General features: G+C 61.4%; 1 protein-coding gene across 2 annotated transcripts; it reads right to left on the bottom strand.

Moving 5' to 3' along the window:
- Positions 1-838: 838 nt before the first annotated feature.
- On the bottom strand, positions 839-19,404 carry SEMA3F (semaphorin 3F). Of its 2 annotated transcripts, XM_039695422.1 has the most exons (18): positions 19,242-19,404; positions 10,882-11,042; positions 10,671-10,733; positions 10,131-10,250; positions 8,748-8,828; positions 6,632-6,725; positions 6,192-6,311; positions 5,001-5,140; positions 4,797-4,911; positions 4,541-4,610; positions 4,290-4,434; positions 3,952-4,174; positions 3,052-3,140; positions 2,699-2,740; positions 2,387-2,544; positions 2,218-2,285; positions 1,391-1,524; positions 839-1,313 (listed from the first exon to the last, which is right to left on the bottom strand). In XM_039695422.1, exons 1-18 carry the CDS (start codon positions 19,351-19,353, stop codon positions 903-905), a joined length of 2,346 nt encoding a protein of 781 aa, XP_039551356.1. In that variant the 5' UTR covers positions 19,354-19,404; the 3' UTR covers positions 839-902. The 2 variants fall into 2 exon arrangements, with proteins under 2 accessions (XP_039551356.1, XP_039551357.1); XM_039695423.1 differs by lacking the exon at positions 8,748-8,828.
- Between the last annotated feature and the right edge of the window lie 612 nt (positions 19,405-20,016).

Below are 20,016 nucleotides of genomic sequence, written 5' to 3'. Positions count from 1 at the left end.
CCGTGCTGGGGGCCAGGCCAGGCCCCACAGAGCACACACAGCCTGTCCCAAAGGCAGTGCTTATTCGGGAGTGCCCCGAGCTCAGCAGGGCACACTCAGCCCTGCTCGCCCCTGTGTTTCACAGGTACAACTATTTACAGCCCTCCACACCCTCCGGGGTGCCCAGAGGGTGGCTGATGGCCTGGGGGTCCCAAACACCTCTGGGTGGCACTGCCACCAAGCCCCAGCAGCTGCTCGAGGTTTCACACCAGCACGGCCCCTTCTCCTTCCCTTCTCCATCCAACCACCCTGGGCCAAGCCCCCACTATTGCCTCAACACCTCGGTCCTACCTGGAGGCCCCATCTCACCCCTGCCACGCCCCCAGGGAGGGGACACAGCCGTGTACCCTCAACCCTCCTCCTCAGCTTGCCCGGAGGGCTACAGCTTCCCCACAGAAGCACTTGCTCCTCCATAACCCTGTGGGGAAACTGAGGCACAAAACTACCATGGCCGTGCCCAGCTGGCAGTGGGCAGCCCTTGTCTAGCACTGCCTGCCCCCCGGGCACCGTCCCCTCCCACACAAGGACACCCACCCCCAGCACCCCAGCTGTGGGAGAGGGGCTGTGGTGACCCATGGTCCCTGCACCACAGCATCTGGGGGTCCTCAGCAGGGGGAAGGCAGCGAGGGGGGCTGCAGCCACCTCAGGGGTCCCTGCTCCTCCCTGGAGCTGGGAGGTGGGGGTGGCACCACCCCACAGCCTACAAATAAACACCACCTCCCGTGGGAGGGGCAGCGCGTGTGTCTGCGCGCGTGTGTGTGCATGGATGTATATATATATATATATATTTATTTATAGATATTTTTAATATTAAAAGGGGGGAAAAATAGACCACTGTGCTAGCAAAGTCCCTGATGATGGTTTCATGTATGCCCATAGGTCTCTGGCTGGTGATTCCGGCGGTTTCGAGGCTTCCTCTGGTCCTGCTGCTCCTTGGCTTTGAGGCCAGCCAGCGGCTGCGGGGGGCTGGCGGCCGTGTGGCGCCAGTAGCCCTGGCAGTACTGGTCCAGGAGTCCCATTTCAGGCTGGCTGAGGAGCTGCAGCAGGTCCTGGTAGCGGGGAGTGGGGGCACCCGGCAGGCCGGGGGGGGTCTCCGCCTGCACCAGCACGGTGTGGACGGCGCGGCTGCTGAGGACACGGAGCTGCACCCTGGTCACCGTGTGCTTGAAGTTGTTCTCGGTGGCGGTGCAGGAGTAGAGGCCGCTGTCGCCGAGCTGCAGGGCGCGCAGCAGCAGGCCCTGCTCCGTGCGCAGCACCCGGCCCTCCACCCGCAGCTGGGGGGACAGGGAGCAGGGCTGAGCCCGCGGGCAGCCAGCGCCCCGCGCCCCCGCCGCGCCCTGCCCTGCCCTACCTCTTTCCGCCGGTCGCTGTTGTCCTTCTGCAGCAGCCACTTGACGCTGGCCTGGGGCGAGCGGGGCTGGCACTCCAGGAAGGCCGTGCTGCCCTCCACCCCGTACTGCACGGCCTCCACCGTGTTCTTGTTAGCTGCAGGGGGGCCACGGGCAGCCAGGTCACCCCCAGCCCGCTGCACTTCTCCCTTGCCCCCTCTGTCTCTAAGGGTGGGTGTCCGCCCATCCATCAACCCATCCATCCATCCATCCATACCTCCATTAAAATCTGTTCAATCTCCTCCCCCATGTATCCATCTATCCATCCAGCAATCCATCCACCCACCCATCCATCCCCAGTGTATCCATCTATCCATCCAAGTTCATCCTACTCCCCAATGTATTCATCCATCCATCCGCCCATCCATTCCCAGTGTACCCATCTATCCATCCGTGCTCATCCTATTCCCCAATGTATCCATCCATCCGTCCATTCACCCATGCATTCATCCCTCTATCCACCCATTCAAAACTGTTCAATCTCCTCCCCCATATATCCATCCATCCATCCATCCATCCATCCATCCACCCATCCATCCCCAGTGTATCCATCTATCCATTTGTGTTCAACCTCCTCCCCAATGTATCCATCCATCCATCCATCCATTCATCCATCCATCCGTCCATCCATCCGTCCATCCACCCACCCATTCAAATCTGTTCAATCTCCTCTCCAACCCCACAAAACCACCCCCCACCAAGGAATCCCTGTGTGCCCGGCTCCAGCCCGTCCCTCAGGCTGCCCTCCCAGCTGCCCCGTGCTGCAGGGCCGTGCCCAGGCCCCGCTCACCGTTGGAGTTGTAGCCGCGGCACTGCCGGATGGGGTTGCCGTGCCGCACGTCCTGCCGCCGGCTCCGCCTGCGGGAAGCGGGAGGTGAGAGGGGGAGCCTGCGGCGGGGGTCCCACCCTGACCCTGTCCCTGTCCCTGTCCCTGTGCCTGTCCCTGTGCCGTGCTGTACCTCTTGGAGGAGGCGGAGTAGCGGGTGCAGGCGCTGCCGTCCCAGGCGCAGTAGGGGTCCCGCGCCAGGCAGCAGTCAGCACAGGCCTCCCCGTACACGTCGCAGCGGTGCAGCGCCAGGTGGGTCACGCCTACGGCCGAGGACACGTACAGCTGTTGCTGTTGGGGACAAGGAGGACAGGGTGAGCTGCTAGTCATCCCCACTACTTTAGGGCCCCTGCAACATCCTCTTCCAGTGCTGTGGTGACGCTGGGCAATGCCACCGCTGGGACCAGGATGGGATCTGCCCACCCAGGTCTCTGCTGTGACTCACCCTCTTGGAGGAGATGGTCATCGTCTTGATGGGGGCTGGCACCTGGATGAGAGCAGGAATGAAGAAGATGGAGGGATGACTGCTTGGACTGACGCTACACCCCAGGTCTGGGGTGGCAGCCCAGACCCCCTACAGGCAGCTGGAGCAGGCAGGGGGAGATGTGAGTGGGCAGCAGGCAGGAGGACCAAAGCCCGGAGTCCCTCCAGAGCTGGCCAAGAGGTAGCTAGTGTCCCAAGGGACTGGCTGCTGTCCCAGGGAGTGACTGGTAACTCAAGGGGCTAGCTGGTGTCCCAAGGGGTTGCTTGGCTGGGTCCAGAACACTTGCAGAGGGTGGAGGACATGCCAGCCCTTACCTTGAACACTTCGATCTCCTCCAGCATGAGCTCCTCTGTCTCCATGTCATCCCTGGGGAGCACAATGACCTTCTGCACGGTGCCCCGATCTGCAAGACACCACAGTGCCCAGGTGCTCAGTGCTACCCTGGGCACCCATGCCCTCCCTGTCTGTGAAGAGGGTCCCTGCTGGGCCTGTGGAAAGGAAGGATCCCCAAGGCCCATCCCCATCTCTCTCCTGTAGCTGTGGCAGCTGGGGTGTCTGGGGTGGAGCGTGCCAGCTCAGGTAACCAGCCGTGTCTAGAGTGCCACCAGAGTGCCAGAGAGGGCCCAGAGCAGCATGCAGACATGCACCAGGGCAAGAGAAGGACCAGGATGGATCATGGGGGCTCTGGGATGCGCATTAAGAGCGGGGGAAGCACTGGCCTGGAAGGTACTGCCCCCAGGATGGGCACTGAGGTCTGGGAAGGACAGGGTCTCTGGGATGGGCAACTGGGCAGGAAAGGCACAGGGCTGGATGATGATGGGCAGTAGGAAGCACATTGGATGGGTGCTAGGTTCAGGAAAGGATAAGGCTGGATGATGAGGCCCCTGGGACAGGCACCAGGACAGGGGAGGACCAGGCTGCATGGCAGAATCCCTAGGATGGGAAGTATCATGCTGGACCACTGGCTTCATGGATAGGAGCTGGGCTAAGGGAAGGACCAGGCAGGACAGCAGGGTCCGTGGGATGGCACCAGGACAGGGAGAGAACAGTCTGGAGCCTCGAGGAGGGGCAGGGATCTCGGGGGGGGCACTCCCAGCCCCTCACCCCGCTCTAGCGGCGGAGGGCACCGTGCTCTGGCCAGCCCTGGTGGTGCCCGCGCCCTGCGGGGCCGCGCCGGAGCATGCTGCGTTCCCCGCGGTGCGCGGCGTGGGTACCTGTGCCCAGGAAAAGCACCTCATAGCGCCCGTCTGCCGCGTCCACCTGGTCCACGGCCACGGTGGTGAAGCGGTAGTTGACGTTGGTGCGCACCACCAGCGGCCGGCGGTGCGTGGGGTACACGGCGTGGTACATCAGCGGGTGCGCGCGCATGAAGTTGATCACTTCGTCAGGGTAGTCCTTGGTCGACTTCATGGACGGGGTGAAGGTCCCCCCAGGGCACTGTGGCACAAACACCAGCAGAGTTTGGTGAGGTGGTAGCCGAGCACAGGTCTGAGGGTGCTGGCTGCCCGGCAGGCACTGGCTCACCTGCCCGTGGTGCCCGGGGGGTACTCACGGTGCCTGGACGGGGGTAGGGCATTTTTCCTGTGTAGGGCATCCACTGGTAGTTGGGTCCTTCCTTGTGGGCAAAGGGCCCATTGAAGACCATGCGGATGTCAGCCATCGAGTAGACACACACGGCAGAGCCTTTGAAGACCGACCTGGGGACAAGGACCTGCTGCCACCCTTTGTCATGGCATTGCCAGGACACCCACCCAGCTGAGATCCCCTCCTCTCCTGCACTGTGCCAGGAGGGTCAGCACTCACCCCGAAGCGGAGAACACAGCGTAGATGACAGGGTTCTTGGTGTCCTGAGTCTGCTGGATGAAGACGTCCTCTTGGGACAGAAAGATGGAGGCGTCACCATAGGGAAGGAGGGCAGGGACACCAGGGTACAGGCAGAGCAGCTACCCATGGAAGAGCAAGAGGCAGGGGGCAGCAGGGATGTCCCCAGCTCTGCCCAGGGTGCCCCCCAAGCCTGCAGGGGTAGAGAAGGCTCCCCTCCCTTTCCTTGCACACTCACGGAGCTCGTCGAAGTGCGTTTCAATTCCATCGGGTCCCGGCACAGAGCAGACGAGCCGGGCCTTCAGGAAGGTGCTCCACTTGTTCACAAGGCAGCAGTGGCCCCCATCGTCATTCTGCAACAGTGAGAACCCTGTGCTCAGCCCTGCCTCTCCCCCTGCCCACTTCCTTGCCTGCTTCCCTGCCTGTCCTCTGCTACACCTACCAGGCAGATGCGCCCGATGCGGGAATAGACCCCAGGACTCAGTGGGGCATCAGCCGACTTCTCTCGGAAGAAGAAGTAGAGCTTGTCATCATTCCTCTCGCTGCTGTCAGGGATGAGCTGGGCACGGACAAAGGCTGGGTCTGGAATGGCACAACACAGCATGGCACCATCAGCCCAGTGGCACTGCTGCTCCATACCATAGCAGGATGCTCAGCCTCCCTTTGCTGGAGCATCACCTCATTCCTGGAAAAGCACTGTCACAGAGTGAGAGCTACATCTCTCAGTGTCTCTCATGATCTCTAATGCACCAGGAGACGCTTGAAGCATCTCTGAGGTCCCTAGGAGCATTCCTGAGGTTCACAGGTTGGAGATACATCAGCTCTACGAGCAAGGTGGTGGGAACCAGTCTTCCCCCCAGGAAGGAACCACACAGCATGAAGCTTCTCAGGAAGCTTCTCCCTGCCATCCATCAGCCGGTGCCCAGCCTGTGCTGACAGCTCCCCCTCTTCAGGTTACCACCCCGCTGGCTCCCCAGCCCGGCAGGATCATCCCATCTGCTCTGCTCTGTTTACTCAGCTGCTGCCCCGCAGGCAGGGGTGCTCCGAGGGGGGCAGCATGAACGTTTGGGGTCACCGACTGCAGACGACACGGCTGACATGTCAGCGCTGCAGAAACCCACGCACTGACACCGACAGAGCCAGCCCCATCTCTCACCAGCCCGCTCCCGCCACCCAGCAAAGCTCCAGGCATGTCTGTCACTGCCCCACACAGCTGTCCCTGCCCCTGTGCCTTCCCATCCATCCATCCATCCATCCATCCATCCATCCATCCATCCATCATCAATTCATCTATCCATCATCAATCAACCCATCCGTGATCAATTCATCCATCCATCCATCCACCCCTGATCAATTCATCCATCCATCCATCAATTCATCTATCCATCATCCATCCATCCATCCTCAATTAATCTATCCATCATCAATCCACCCATCCATGATCAATTAATCCATCCATCCATCATCCACCCACACACTTTCTGTCCATCAATCCCTCCACCCACCCACCCACCCACCCCTGCTGGCTGCTGTCTCTGTTCTGGCAGGAGGCAGTACCACACGACAGGTCTCATCCCTAGGGCTGGAGCCATGAGGTCCCCAGGGCACCCGGGGCAGTGACACCCGAGCTCACCGTTGAGCCAGCGGGAGTTGTACTGGTCTGTCCTCATGGCTGTCTGCTTGCCCATGGTGCGGAAGATGGCTGCGTCCGTGCCCATGAAGTCGATGTAGACGCCAGCATAAAGCTCTTCATCTGCAGAGGGCAGAGGTCAGCCAGGAATCCCCACCTCATCCCATCCACCCACCTTCTTCAAACCCCAGCCCCAGACCAGGCCAGTAGCCACCAGGCAACCAAGAGCCACTGCCTGTGACCATCCCAGAGAGTTCTGGAGGTTGGCACTGGTCTGTAACCACGATCCCCACCCCTGCTGGGTCAGGTGCCTGGCCAGCTGAAGCAGGCAGGGGTGGCGGAGCAGGAACCCTGCTCCTGGTGGGAGCAGCTGTTCCATCCTGCCTGCATATTCCCTCTGCCCAGAGCAGGAAGCACTGGCACCAGGGAGCCACAGGACTCACTTATTAATGCAGAGACAGTGTCTACTTTGGGGTCGTAGGAACACTTGCCCTTGCCCGACTCCAGCTTGTCTGGCTCCAGGTAGAAGATATAATCCTGGAGAAGGAAGCAGATAGAGCAGCTGGTTAGACTTTCACTCCTCCATTTATGTGACTCCCAAAACCCACCAGGAGAGGCAGCCTCCTCCAGGACGGTGCACAGCAGTGAGAACAGATGTGGAAGGGGTTTGCAGGTCCCCTGAGAAGATGAAGCTCCTGTGAGCGACTCCTCCAAAGATGCTGGGTTCTTCTCCATGCCCTCCACCACTTGGAGACTTGGCTGAGCCATCAGGCTGAATTGGGGTATCCATCCCCCAGGTCTGGAAAAACACTTCCCTCTGACTGCCTCTTCACTCCAGCTGGCTGTGCTGCACATTGCCGCTTGCCCAGCAAGGTCACACAGTCCCAGCAGCTTCAGCAGGCAGGGTCTGGCCTGGGCTTGGCACAGCTTGGCTGCTGGACCCACTGCACTTCTCTTGCCAGGGGCCATTTTCCAGTGCTTTTCTTCACACAGTGAGATGCTGTGTCTGCTCCGTGGGATGCCTCCCTACTGTCGCTTCTGCCTTCCCGTGGCCATCCCTGGCACCATCACACATTCCCAGCCAGGAGCGAGACCCACGCTGCCTCTGGAGGCACGTTCAGAATCCTCTGCCAGTGCTGGCTGGGGACACACAGGAACAGGCTGGCCCAGCCAGGTCACTCCCCACCCTGGCACAGCAACCACCTTCAGCTGAGACACAGCAGCAGCACAGAGCATCCGTGGGGAGCCTGGGCATGGGGGGACCTTAAGCAACCAAACTGGGCAGATGTCCACTGGCCCTGTGCCCTGCTTTGGCACATGGGTGACAGACACAGTGACAGCCACCCTCCATTGAGAGGCCAGCAGGGTCCTGGTGGAGCCTAGGCTCTGGGAAGAACAAGAGAGGGTGAGGGGCTGGGATCTCACCGTGGGCATCTCCCACTAGAGGGTTTGCTCACACAGCTCCTCCGGCAGCACCCATGCCCAGAGATGGGCACAGCCATGTTTCACCATCCTCATCACTGCACTGTGCTGTCTGTGCCACCATCACCATCACAAACACCTTTGCCCAATGCTGGCCCTGCTCCTGAAGTGGGCAAACACCTCACATGGACAACCTCTCTGTCTCCAGCACAGCCCTGGCACTGGCTGCACCATCTCACCCTCCTGGTCAGGCAACACAGGAGCCATTGTGGTGCTGGCACTGCTGATCAGCTAATGCACCTTGAAATGCCCCAGGGCTGCCAGGAAGCACGTGCTGGCAGCCCCCACGGAGCTCCTGCTGGGACACACACCCTCTCCCCAGCAGGGGTGACCTGAGGGGGCTGAAATGGCAGTGGGTTTTCCCAGCTGGCACCGGGGAATTGGCAGCAGGAGCTGCCCACAGTCTGGGAGATGCTCACTGCCAAGCATCACCCTTTGGCCCCGACCACCCAAGGAGCTGGGGGAGCCCCAGGCTGCAGCAGGGCGCCCATGTCCCCCATGCTCCCCAGCCCATGCACTGACCCATGTTAGTCCGGAGGGGAGAGGCTCGGGGTGACACTGTCAGGGTGGGCTGCACACTGGGCTGCTCCCAGAAGCCGGGGATGCTGCCACCTCCCTGAGAGCACTTGACTGCCAGGATGACATAAGCCCCTCTCGGGGCAAGGTGAAGCAGCTTGTCAGTAGTGCTTCTGCAGGCCCTACCCAAACACCTTCTGCACATTACTTGGGCATCCTCCCCTGAACCACTCCAAGCCCTGTGTGTCTGCCGGCACACGGCCCCACTTCCAAGGAACACAGCAAGCCTGGAGTCAGGCAAAGTCAGCGGTGGGTGGAGAGCCACCACCCCTGACAGTGTCCCCCACGGGGGGGATCCTACAGGGCCTAGGAGGAAGGAGTTAGTGAGAGAAGGAAAGCCGACGCCAGGCCGGTGGCCGGGAGGTGCTGGCTGGGAGGGAAGGGGACAGCCTGGCCCAGGGGTGGAAGCATGCCAGTGGGACGCAGGAGCCCGCGGCTCTGGTGTGCCCCTGTGCCAGGCGGGCACGGCTGCGGCGGGCGGGCTCCCAGACCGGTTCCCACCTTGCTTTGTGCTGGTCTCGGGCTGAGGGGGCTGTCGGTGGATCTGCTTTCCCGGCCTCCCGGCTGGCTCGGCGGGAACCCCTGGGGAAAAGGAGCAGGGCAGAGAGTTAGCGCCGGCAGGGAAGGACCCCCAGGGCAGGGGGGAGCAGGGGACCCCGAGAGCTGCGGTGGTGGCTGCCCACTGAGCAGCAGCACTGCTGTCCCCCTGCGCTCCTTCATGCTCCAGGCTGGGCTGGCCTCCAGCAGGAGCTCCTCCAGGATGGATCCTGCTCTCTCCCACAGAACTGGGGTGCCCTTAGCATGGAGTAGGAGACAGTGGAGAGATTGTTGCCCATTGTTGCCCACAGCATGCCAGGCTGGGCTCACGCCTGGGGGCTCAAAAATGGCACCTGCCTTGTTCTTCCTGTGCTGGTGAGCAATGCCTCAGCATCAAAGCTATTAGCACCATGGGCTCACTGAACACTTCCACACTGCCACTGACCCTGCTGGCCAACTAGTGCTGTCCTCGTCTGCACTAGCACCTAGGTCCTGCTCAGATGCTGCCACTCCCCAGTTTGGTCCCAATCCAATCCCAGTTTGGAATGGTCTGAGCAGAATCCACCTCTCTCAGTGCCCATGCCAGGTTTGGGGACTTCAAGGCAGATGCCCATCCTTCATATCCAGCGCCGTGATCCTCCATCAGTTTGGGCTGGTGACTCCCTCTCCAGCTTCAGGAGAAGACACAGCTGGGACCTGTCACTCCAGTGCAGAGGGGACAGACACCTCACAGGGCCTGGGACCCCTGGCATACTCATGCTGCTACTTGCAGAGACCAGCTCCCTCCCAAGGCTGTCCTGAAAATGTTCCTCTGCTACACCTCCTGCCTGGTGGCATGCAGCTTTGTTGTCACCCTGTCACTGCATGTTGTGGTCCTTGGTGCTGGGTGACATCCATCCGGGGATGTTCCTGCATGGCCACACGAGCTGGCACAATCCCTGCACGGTTCTCCCTGTGCAGGACCGGTGCTGGCATCCTTGGAATCTACGGTGAGGGGCTCAGCAGGTGGGAAGCTGGGTTGACACGTCCCTTGTCCCAGTGGAGATCCAGCAGTGGCTGCAGCCAACAGTGGGAGGGCACGTTGCATGGAAGCTGCCACCAGAGTACAGCCACATTCCAGTGTGAAGAGAAGTCCTTGGTCTGTGGAGATGGCTTGGCCCCGCTCAGCAGCACAATGCTGTTAGCCACGGTCACCCCCAGCCCGCCCTTGGCCACAACCTCCAGCCCCCAAGCTCCCCCACCCAGCAGAGCTGAGCAAGCACCCAGCCCACCGCAGTGTCCCGGGGGCTGTGCCAGCACCACTGTGCCAGACGCCGGCTCAGCAGCGCCATCCCTCCCGCCCCTCACCTGGGCTTTGCGCCCGCGGTTGACGAAGGCACAGATGGGGTTGTAGGCGCCGGTGCCGCACACGTAGAGGTGTGTCCGGTTCCAGGGCTGGATCAGGCGGATGAAGTTGCCGCACTCCCCCTGGGAAGCAGAGGAGAACATGTCAAACCAAGCATGGGGGCTATAGATTGCCATGGGACTGTGTTGGTGGGCACGGGATGGAACAGGTCACTGGATGGCACGTGGCACGGGACAGCAGGGGACAGGGGCTGGCATGGGCCATGAGCCGGCAAGCCAGAGGGCCCAGCCCTGGCTGGCAGGAGGGAGCAGCATGGGGAGCTTGGCCTCCCACTTGCCCAGAAAGCTCTCCAGGAGCTGCCTGGCTGGAACAGAATGGGTGACAGGACACTGCAACACCCTGGAGTGCCACCCCATCTCCACATAGCTGTACATGCGAGGGGGTGGCTTTTCCAGAGTAGGATACAGGGACATGAATCCCACTCCAGTGCCCAGCACCAGCCCCACTCCACTACTAGAAGGGGGTTCATGGTGGTTACTCACATTACTGTTCTTGCCTGACAGGATGCACTCCTCGATCCTCTGCTGGGACGCAGGCCAATGGATCTGTGGAAACAGCAACCCAGGGGAGACCAGGACTCCCACCTGGCCCCACCAGCACCAGTTATGCCCATCGAGCTCTTGCCCTGGCATCCACAAGGTCCCCAGAGTGCCCAATTAGCCCTTCCACCTGCTCCCCGTGCCCCCAGCTTACGATGAGGGGCTCGCGGTTGATGTCGTGCAGGTCCAGGGACAGGACGTAGTCCTTGCTGCCCACGTACATGCGGTCGTGGTCCTCATCCTTCAGCAGGATGCGGTAGTCACTGGAGTTCAGGAGGAAGTTGAAGAAGTGTGCTGTGCCCGTGGCCTTCAGCTCTACAGGGGGAAAGGAAAAGTGTCATGATCTTCACCAGTGTCATCCCCCAGCCTGGGCCCAGCTGGAGGACACCCTGTGAGAAGAGGTGCCACTCTCCACTCCATGAGCACGATGATACTGCACCTCTATGCAGGACAAGGTACAATGACAGAGATGTTCGTGGCCAGCTGGGACAACCAAGAGTGGCCAGAAGATAAATCACCAGAACCTGGGCTCGGGAGATGCAGCACCCCACAGCACGGAGTGGAGGCTGCTGTTGAGATGGGGCAGGAGGCAGGAGCTCTCTGCCACCTCAGAGACCACAGCTCAGAATTTCCAGCATCATCCCCCTCCTGCACTGTGACCCCGTGCTCCAGCCAAGCCTCTGGCTTGTAGGATGGGAGAGCTGGGACCCCAAGGAACCAGCTCCAGGGGAGGTGATGAGCCTCTCCCCCGCCCAGCACACCCCATCCCCCCTTGGAAAGTTATTTTTAGTCTAAGTGTGGGAGCAAGGAGTGAAAGAGGATAATGAGGGTCATGAATATTCACAAGTGCAACGAGGCAGCCAGATGGAAGGCAGAAGTGCTGCAGATGATGTGGGCCAGTGCCAAGAACCACGCGGCAGGGGCCAGGGCACGAGCAAGACAGAGCACCCTGCCCCAACAGGATACAATCTGTCCTGGAGGCCAGCTCTTTGGAGATGCTGCTCTTTGGAGGTGTCACTCCCCTTGGAGGTGTCACCCCCTTTGGATACCACCCCCAAATATCAGATGCCACCTCCATGGGATGACATCTGCCCTGGATGTCACCCCTTTGGATACCACTCCAAGCCATCAGATGCCATCCCCATGGGACGTCATCTTCCCCATATGCTTCCTTTTGGAGGTGCTGCTCTCTTAGGATGCCATCAACAGCCATTGGATGCCATCTCCACGTGATGCCATCAGCCTCTGAAGCCAACCCCTTTGGAGATGCCACACTTTTAAAAGGTGTCACCCTCTTTGGATGCCACAAACAACAATCAGATGCCATCCTCAGCCATTGCATGTCACCCTCATGGGATGCCATCTGCCCCAGATGCCATACTCTTTGGCGTTGTCATCCTCTTTGGATGCCACCAGCAGCCATCGAATGCCACATCCCTGATACACTGATCCAATGAGCCCCCTCACCCTGTGGAGTGTGGCCCTGCATGCAGACGGGTGCCCTGTGCATCAGGAGCAGCTCTGAGGACCCTCCCTGGGGAGAAGCAGAGCAGGGTCCTGCAGGTCGGGGTCAGGAAGCATCACAGCGGCTTCCAGGCAGCACTGGGCAGGGCTCCAGCAGCCAGCCTCCACTCCCAGCGGGAGGCCAAGCGCCTGCAGATCCCCTGACCTCCCTCCTCCTGGCTGCACAAGGGACTGGAATGTCCCACAGGTGCCCCCAGGGTCCCTTCCCACGGCTGGCAGCGGTTGATGGTCCCCAGTCCTGTGGCTGCTGGACCCGCTGGGCCGCGGCAGCGAGGCCGGAGCACACCCACAGCGTGGGAGCCGCCGGAGCCGGCTGGGAAACAAGGATGGGACATGAACCTCTGCCAGCCTGGGGACTTGGGGGCTGCCTGTCTGCCAGCCTGGAGGGCGGGATGAGCACGGTGGGCATGGCAAGGGCTGGAATTTGGGCTGCAGGCGAGGGGCCCATGGCAGAGTGCAGTGGAACAGGGCCAAGGATGGGGGGCCAGGCGGCTGCTCACCCACCCACCCACGGCAGGCTCCTCCTCCTGCCTGGCCCATCTGGGCTCCAGATGCTCCCTGTTGCTGGCGTGGCTCACATGCCACCCATGGCGTCCCCAGGCTGTCCTGCAGCGGTCCCTGACTGTGCCATGGCACACTGGGTCTGCTCCCTGCCTGTCCTCTGTCCTGAATGCCCCATACACTGTGTGTGCACAGGTGTGTGCCCCACTCTGTGTGTGCTGGTGCCTCCCCCAGTGCCATGCTGGTGCCAGTGGGGACCAGAGCTCGGAGCCAGGAAAGGGCAGGGTAGCTCTGGCAGTCAGTGACACAGAGCAGAAGATGGAACTGCCAGTGATGGAACTGCACACCCAGGATTCCCACTCAGGGCAGAGACACCTGGAGCAGGCAGAGGCAAGGATGGCAATTAAACTGGACAGGAGCCCCCATGCCAGGACAGCTCCTCATCTGTCATCCCTGCCAAGCCTGGGAACACCAGCACCAACAGCCAGCCCCGGGATCCTGGATTGTGGGGACACTGGAGAGTGGAGGGCTCCATTGACAGCCCCAAATATCCCACGTCCATCAGGATGGGCGTCTCCAGGGCTTGGCAGGGGACAGGGCCAGCAGCACAAAGGGCCTTGCCCCCCCCGCCAGTGGCTCCATTCAACCCCCCACGGGCCAGCGATCAGAGGGGGCTCTGCCAAAGCAGGGCGGTGCCGGACCCGCTGCCCCGTGACGCCCTCTGCAAAGACCCTGCCACAACCCCTGACCTCCCAAACCTCCATCGCCCTGCCCAATCCCCCGCTGCCCCCAAAGCCGCCCCCAGCGGCCATGGGTGTCCCTGGGGATGGAGTGGGGCAGGGCCCCGGCCGGGCTGGCCCCTCACCAGCCGATGTGCCCCAAGGAGCAAATTCCCTCCTGCCTCGCCATCGCCAATCCCAGCACCGGCAGAGCTTCCCCGGCTGGCCGCGAGCCTAATCCTATTTTAATTGCCGAGCACCGGAGCCAGGAGCCGCTCGGCATCACAGCCAGGGTGGCCTCCGTGGGGACAACATCCCGCAGAGCCCCCGGAGCCGCCCGGCCGCGGTCGCTGCGCGTCCCCGGGCGCTGCGCTGCAATTACCCCGCGGCCTCGGGCGATGCCGGCGGCAGGAGCCCGAGGGCTGGCAGCGAGGCGCGATGCTCTGCTCTGTTCTGCTCTGCCCGCGGCACCACCGCCCCGCCGCCTGCTCTGCAAAGCCAAATTCCTCCCGCAATGCCAGTTTCGGGCTGCATTCCCAGCCCCGGCAGCTGCCCACCATTGCTGACTGTCACCGCTGGCCCCATCGGGCAGGGGGGACTGGTCCCTATTCATCACCCACTGGCACCGAGACCGCTGCTGATCTCCAAAGGAAAAGGGAGATTTTTGGGGGGTTCTCGATAAACCGCGCACCCCGCGGGACTCCTCACCCTACCCCAGTCCCCCAAATCCTCCCGACTCCCCCAAACACCACCAGGGCACCCGCATGAAGAGTTAATGCCATTACGACCCGAGCGGGTCACCTCCCCAGGTGCACCATCACTGCATTCCCCAAAACCAATTACAGGCGCTCTCACCTAATTAGATTCTAATTATGGGCTTGTAGCGCATTCAACATAATTAGCATGTAAATTACACGGCGTGTTTATATTCAATAACCGCACTCCCGCCCCCCCCACCCCGGCTGGCGGAGCCAGCGCCTTTCGGGAGCCCTTTCTTTGCGTGGGGAAGAATGAATTCACTTTAAATGCCGATGGAGAAGCCCAGCACTGATCCCAAGGGAGCCTGGCACAGCAGGGATAAATCCCATCTCTATCCTGCAGCGTTTTATCCCACAAATTTAAAAGCGTGCCCCAAATTTTGATTACGTTCCCTACTAATTTTTTTCCCTGCTCGGAATTTGAGATGCAGCTTTTTGGGTACGCCTCAGAGGGGCAGGATGGGGAGCAATGCCAGGAGAGGGATAGGGGGCTGGATGTGTCCCCTCTCGTGGTTAAAGCATTTGTTGTTATTGGGGCTGATCAAAGAGCTGGGTGGGTCGTCCGATGAAAGCAGAATTGCTTATTTGTTTGAGCGTCACTCCGCTACCCCTTGATGGGTTATTTATGATGTAATTAAGCTAATTACATGTAATAAGAGAGTTTCCGTGGCCCCCAGCCAAGCTCTTTTCCCATTTAACCGATTCACAGGTGGGAGGAAACCGAAGCTGCCTTGCAGGGGCTTGGGAGATGAAATAACTCCTGTTCCCGCTTGCTGCCTTCCAGCCCCGACCATCTCCTGCCCCCTGGAGCATCATCCCGTGCCGGCACGGCAGCCAGGACAGGTGCTGCATCCGCCCGGGTCAAATCCCTCGGGATGAAGGAGGAGCCGGCCGGGTGCTCCCCGCAGCCATCGCAGCCCGGCCGGTTGGGCGCAAGCCAAAAAACAAAAAGAAAAAAATAAAAAGAAAACCCACATTTTTTTCAGCGGAAAGCGCTGATTCATCCCCGGGCCAGGCTGCCCCGAGCGCTGGTGTGTGCGTGTGCCCCAAGCAGCAGCGCTGTGAGGGGAGCCCCAGCGCCAGCAAGCATCACCGGGCTGTGGAGCCCAGGCTCCTGGCTGCTCCAGCAGCACGAAATCCCCTCCAGGAAAGAGCCTGGCTTCAGAAAAAAAAATACTTTAATCACCCCAAAAGCAAAGCGCCGAGCTGAGGTGCCCCAACCCACCGCTCTTTGGGCTCTTTTGTTTAATGTTTGGACACGATTTCTTTCCACAGCCCCTGAGGGGAGGGCACGGTGCTGGCTGGAAACTGCGGCTGCTCCCGGCCCTTTGCTCTGAGCAGCACTGGAGCAGGGAGAACACCCCTGCCAGGACCCCGGGAAGGGCCACGCTGTTCCACAAGGAGCATTGTTAATTTGAGGGATAACTAGCTTATTAGATATAGGCTGGGGGGGGGCTGAAATTGCACAGGGTTTTTGGGGGAGGGAGGGTTTAAGGAGCTTATGGAGCTTCGCAGCCGGAGCCAGGGAGCTCAGCGCCGGCAGCAGCCGGTCCCAGCGGGTGGAGGGGCTCTGCCGCAGCCCCCCACTGTCCCAGCCAAGGAAATCCTCTTAGGGGTCACAGGGTTCAGCCCCATGGCCCCGCCCCTCAGGGCACGGCAAAGGGGCCTGCGGCATCCCCCCGACCTTTACAGGCTCTGAGGAGCAGCATGGGGCACTCAGGCCAGGGTGGGGACCCACAGTGCCAGTGCTCCCAGCACATTCCCAGCCCTGGCTGTCCCTAAGCCCTTGGCCCTGCTCGCAGCCCGCTGTTGATCCCATCCTGCTGTCACCAAGCAGTGCCCACAGCTGCAGCAGCTTAGGAGGGCGCCTGGGTGGCCCCCAGGACACGGTCCCCTGTCCGGGCTCCTCTCCAGCCATCTGCCACCCCCTGGCCCGGATCAAGCGTGCCGGGATCTCCTGGCCACCGGCGGAGATGCCAGCGGGGTGGGAGGAGAAACTGAGGCACGAGGCAGGCAGCAGCGAGGCCACGCAGGGGGCTGGCAGTGGAGCCCAGAGGAGACTCCATGCTCAATTCATTCTTTTTAAAGTAATTTTTTTCCCCTGCAGGAACTGCCCTGCCTCTCACCCTGCCCCTCCCCGCCAGGGCTGCCCCCGGCTGGAGCTCAGCCACAGCTTTTCCAGAGGTGCCAGCACGGCTGTTCCCGTCGCTGGGGGGAGTGGCTCCCGTTTGGAAGCCCCACGGAGAGCCCTGACCTCGAGGGCTTCCCGCCGTGATGCGGGGCGAGAGCCCACCCTTCCTTCCCGCACGCTTTTCCCACGCTGGACAGGGAGCAGGACACGGAGGGATGAATCACCATCATCACCATCACCTCCTGCATCCTCGTGGGGAACGGGCCAGCCTCGCTGGTGCCCGAGCCCCCGGCCCGGAGGAGAGGGGACCGCAGGATGTGTACAGCAGAGTGGAGAGCGAGTGAATTGTTAGCACGGAGATGATTAAAAATATCCACCCTATTTCTGGCCAGCACTGGGCTGGGATCTGGGAAGAGCTGTTGGCAAAAGGGAGCTGTGCCGGAGCCGCTCCCAGCACTGTTCTTTCCATGCTGGTCACCTTCCTCCTGCCGACACACGGACAGGAAAGCCTTGAGAGGAGGACAGACGTAAAGAGAGCACGGGGGTGACGGGACGGGGGGAGGACTGACCCTGCCCAGCCCATCACCCTGCACCAGGGCCCAGAGCTCAGCCCCCACCCCTTCGCTATCACTTCAGGCTTTTATAGATGTATTTTTTCATGCGCTCAGACGCCGGGGCTCCGCGGAGGATGACGCAGGCCCCGGGGAGCTGCGACAAACCTCTGGCGCGCGATAACGAGCAAAGGCAAACAAACCCGGAGACGCTCCCGCAGCTGGCAGGGCTCCAGGCAGCCCGGCAGCCCGGCCAAGGCGCGGGGACATGCTTGGGGACACGCCTGGGGACACGGTACAAACCCGGAGACGCTCCCGCAGCTGGCAGGGCTCCAGGCAGCCCGGCCAAGGCGCGGGGACACGCTTGGGGACACGCTTGGGGACACGGCGGCTTCTCCCCCAGCAGCCCGGCCACGAGGCCACCTCGATCCCAGCCTGGCACTGGGATGCTTTAGCCAGAGGGATGCTGCGCTAGAGACCCACAGCCCAACCCAGCAGCTGTGACTGCACAGCCACCTGGTCCCCTGTGGCACCGCAGCCAGGCTGAGAGCAGAGCCCAGCCAAAGTCATCACACCGATGTCCCCCAGCCCAGACCCACCACGCCCAAGCCCACTGTCTGCAGCTGCACTGGGGGGTTTGGGGCTGGGCATTTGGGCATCATCCCTGCCCCACCAGGCAAGAGAAGGGGCTGGACCATCCACAAAGTGCCACTGTCACCCCATATCTCATGGTTCTCTGGCTTCAGGGAGGCTGCGTGCAGATGATCAACCCAGGAAGCTGCTCACCAGCAGTTTGGTGTGTGGCTCCCAGCTGGCCCTTGAGGAAGACCCTGGGGGAGTTCTCCACCACTGCCACCCGTGTCAGAATACAGGCAGGAAAGTGGCACCCCTTCCCAGCCCCAGTGTGCTTGGATCCAGCACACTGCTGGCATTTCTTCTCCATGTGCCAGTGCAAATGAGCCCTTCTCCCACCACAAATCTCCCCTCTAGGCAGCGAGGGCAGGGGGAGCCCTGTCAAACTACCTCAGGCAGGAGGGAGAAGGACTGCAGATCCTGAGCACAGCCAGGAACCATTGCTCCAACCAGCTGGGGCCAAAAAAAACCAACCCCAAACCAGCCCCTAACTTGTGGCACAGCATGCTTAACCATGCCTATCCAGAATTAATCTCAGTCCTGGAGCACACCGTGGTGGTGGGCACCAGGTCCAGCTGGGACTTTGCTGGAGCCTCCCCTCCCCACAGCTGTGAGGAAGAGCTGTTTTAAGCCAAGGTGCAGAAGCATCCGTACAGCAGCTAAAGTGCTCCAGCAGCCCCCAAAACTCTCCAAAAACGCTGTTTGGAGAGAAAAGTGGCGCCTGCCTCTGGGGAGGAACTTGCTCACTGCTTTCCAGCCTGGACTTGTCCCCAGACTCTTCATACCAGCCATTTTTTCTGTCAAGACCAGGCTGTAACACCCATGGCTATTGCTGCTTTCCCGCGTTTGCTGTCAGCCCCCCAGCCCCTCCTGCCTGGCTCTGCTCACCATCAGTTCTGCCACCACTGCCTTGGGCTCACAGGTTCAGTAGGTGACCAGAGGGCACAGGCACAGTGGGACAGCAAAGGAAGGGCACAGGCAGCACAGCCCCAGCTCTCCCACAGACCCCAAGGGCAGGCAGACATGAGGCTCCTCGTGTCTGTCACCTCCTGACACACATCCAAGCAGGCAAGCCCCCAGCAGGAACAATTTCCGTTCTGCTCCTCCAGGTTTGCAGCCTGGGACCTGCCTCATCAGCCTCAGCCTGCCCTGCTCAGCAACCCCAAAACACGAGCTCAAGACAAACCCCTCCACCAATGTGCACCCCAAACCCGACCCAGCGGTGCCCCCACAGCTCCTGGAGTGGCTGGGTGGGCTAAGCAGCCCCGGTACGAAAGGGTTAAGCCCCTTCCCCCCACCCAGCACCCTCCCCTCCTGCCTCTCCCGGCTCCCTGCCAGCTCCCAGGCGTTAATACCAGCTGGGGGGGTCGGGGCGGCGGCAAGCTGCTGTCTGGAATCGGGGTGCTGCCGGGGGGGCTTCCTGCCCCTCAGCACCCAGCCCTGCCAGACGGAGGGAGCCACCCACCCACAACAGGAAGCACACTGGGGGGACGAGGCAGGCCACCAGCCCCCCAAGGCTGCGTGTGCTGCTGCAGACCAGGAGCTCAGCCACACCTGAACAGGGATCCCCGTGGAGATTTCTGAGGGTGCACATGCTGATGCCCCCTGAGCGAGGAGAAGGAGCCTGTACCGGGGTGCCCGTGGTTTCCTCCATCTTGGGGACCCACCCTGCCCCCCACTCCAACAAGCACTCTTACCTTTGAAGGAGAGCTGGACCCTGGGGGTAGCGAAGCCGTGCTCTTTGGGGTGGGCAGCCCGCCAGCCCAGAGTCAGCAGGGTGGCCCAGAGCAGGACACCGACCACGGGCATGGTGGGCACACGCCTGGGCACCGAGAGCGAGGGCAGTCCGGGGAGCCGAGCCTGCCAAGGAGGGCACACGTGGGAGGGAGGTCAGTTCACTGCGCCCACCATCCCCCGGGGGGTACCAGCCCCACATCCCGCTCTCCATCACCCGCTGGCACGCAGCATCCTCCGGGGAGGACCGAAGCCAGCCCAGGAGGATGAACCCAGCTCTGCAGACTGGGGGGCACAAATCGGGGGGCCACAGCCTCACCTCCCTGTGAGCACGCAGGGCGAGGCAAGCACAGTGAGAGCTGCTGCAGCACCCTCCTCCAGCCCAGCTGGTGAGCCTCGGCCAGGTGAGGAGCATCCCTCCACCCCTCCTCACCCCCCCTCAGCTGCAGCATCCCCAGCCCCCCACTGGGCTGGCTTTCCTTGCCCCAGCACCCAAAGGGGTCCCACTCCCAGCCCTTGCCTCCCCACCTCTCCTCCCAGCCCCCAGCAAAGCCACAGCAAGCAGAGCTGGGATCAAATCTTTCCAACATGAAGGAAATCTGGACTTCATTATTCCAAGAACGTACAAAAAAAAAAAAAAAAAAAAAGGATTTTTTTTTTCATAAATAAAAGAGGAAGAAAAAGAAGAGAGAAAAAAAAAAAAAAAGCCCTGCCTGTGTGCCAGGCAGCTGGACTCCC

The sequence above is a fragment of the Passer montanus genome, unplaced genomic scaffold, assembly GCF_014805655.1.
Source record: "Passer montanus isolate IOZ18808 unplaced genomic scaffold, ASM1480565v1 scaffold9, whole genome shotgun sequence".
Taxonomy (NCBI): domain Eukaryota; kingdom Metazoa; phylum Chordata; class Aves; order Passeriformes; family Passeridae; genus Passer; species Passer montanus.
Note: the sequence above shows the minus strand (reverse complement) of the source record. Positions and strands in the feature narration are given on the sequence as shown.

Excerpts from the sequence above, each read along its gene's own strand:
- SEMA3F (XM_039695422.1), bottom strand. The coding sequence starts at position 19,353 with ATGCCCGTGGTCGGTGTCCTGCTCTGGGCCACCCTGCTGACTCTGGGC. Across the intron at positions 8,829-10,130 it reads ACCGCGGGCGCAAAGCCCAG|GGGTTCCCGCCGAGCCAGCC; the intron begins GTGAGGGGCGGG and ends CCTTTTCCCCAG. Across the intron at positions 1,314-1,390 it reads ACAGCGACCGGCGGAAAGAG|CTGCGGGTGGAGGGCCGGGT; the intron begins GTAGGGCAGGGC and ends CTGTCCCCCCAG.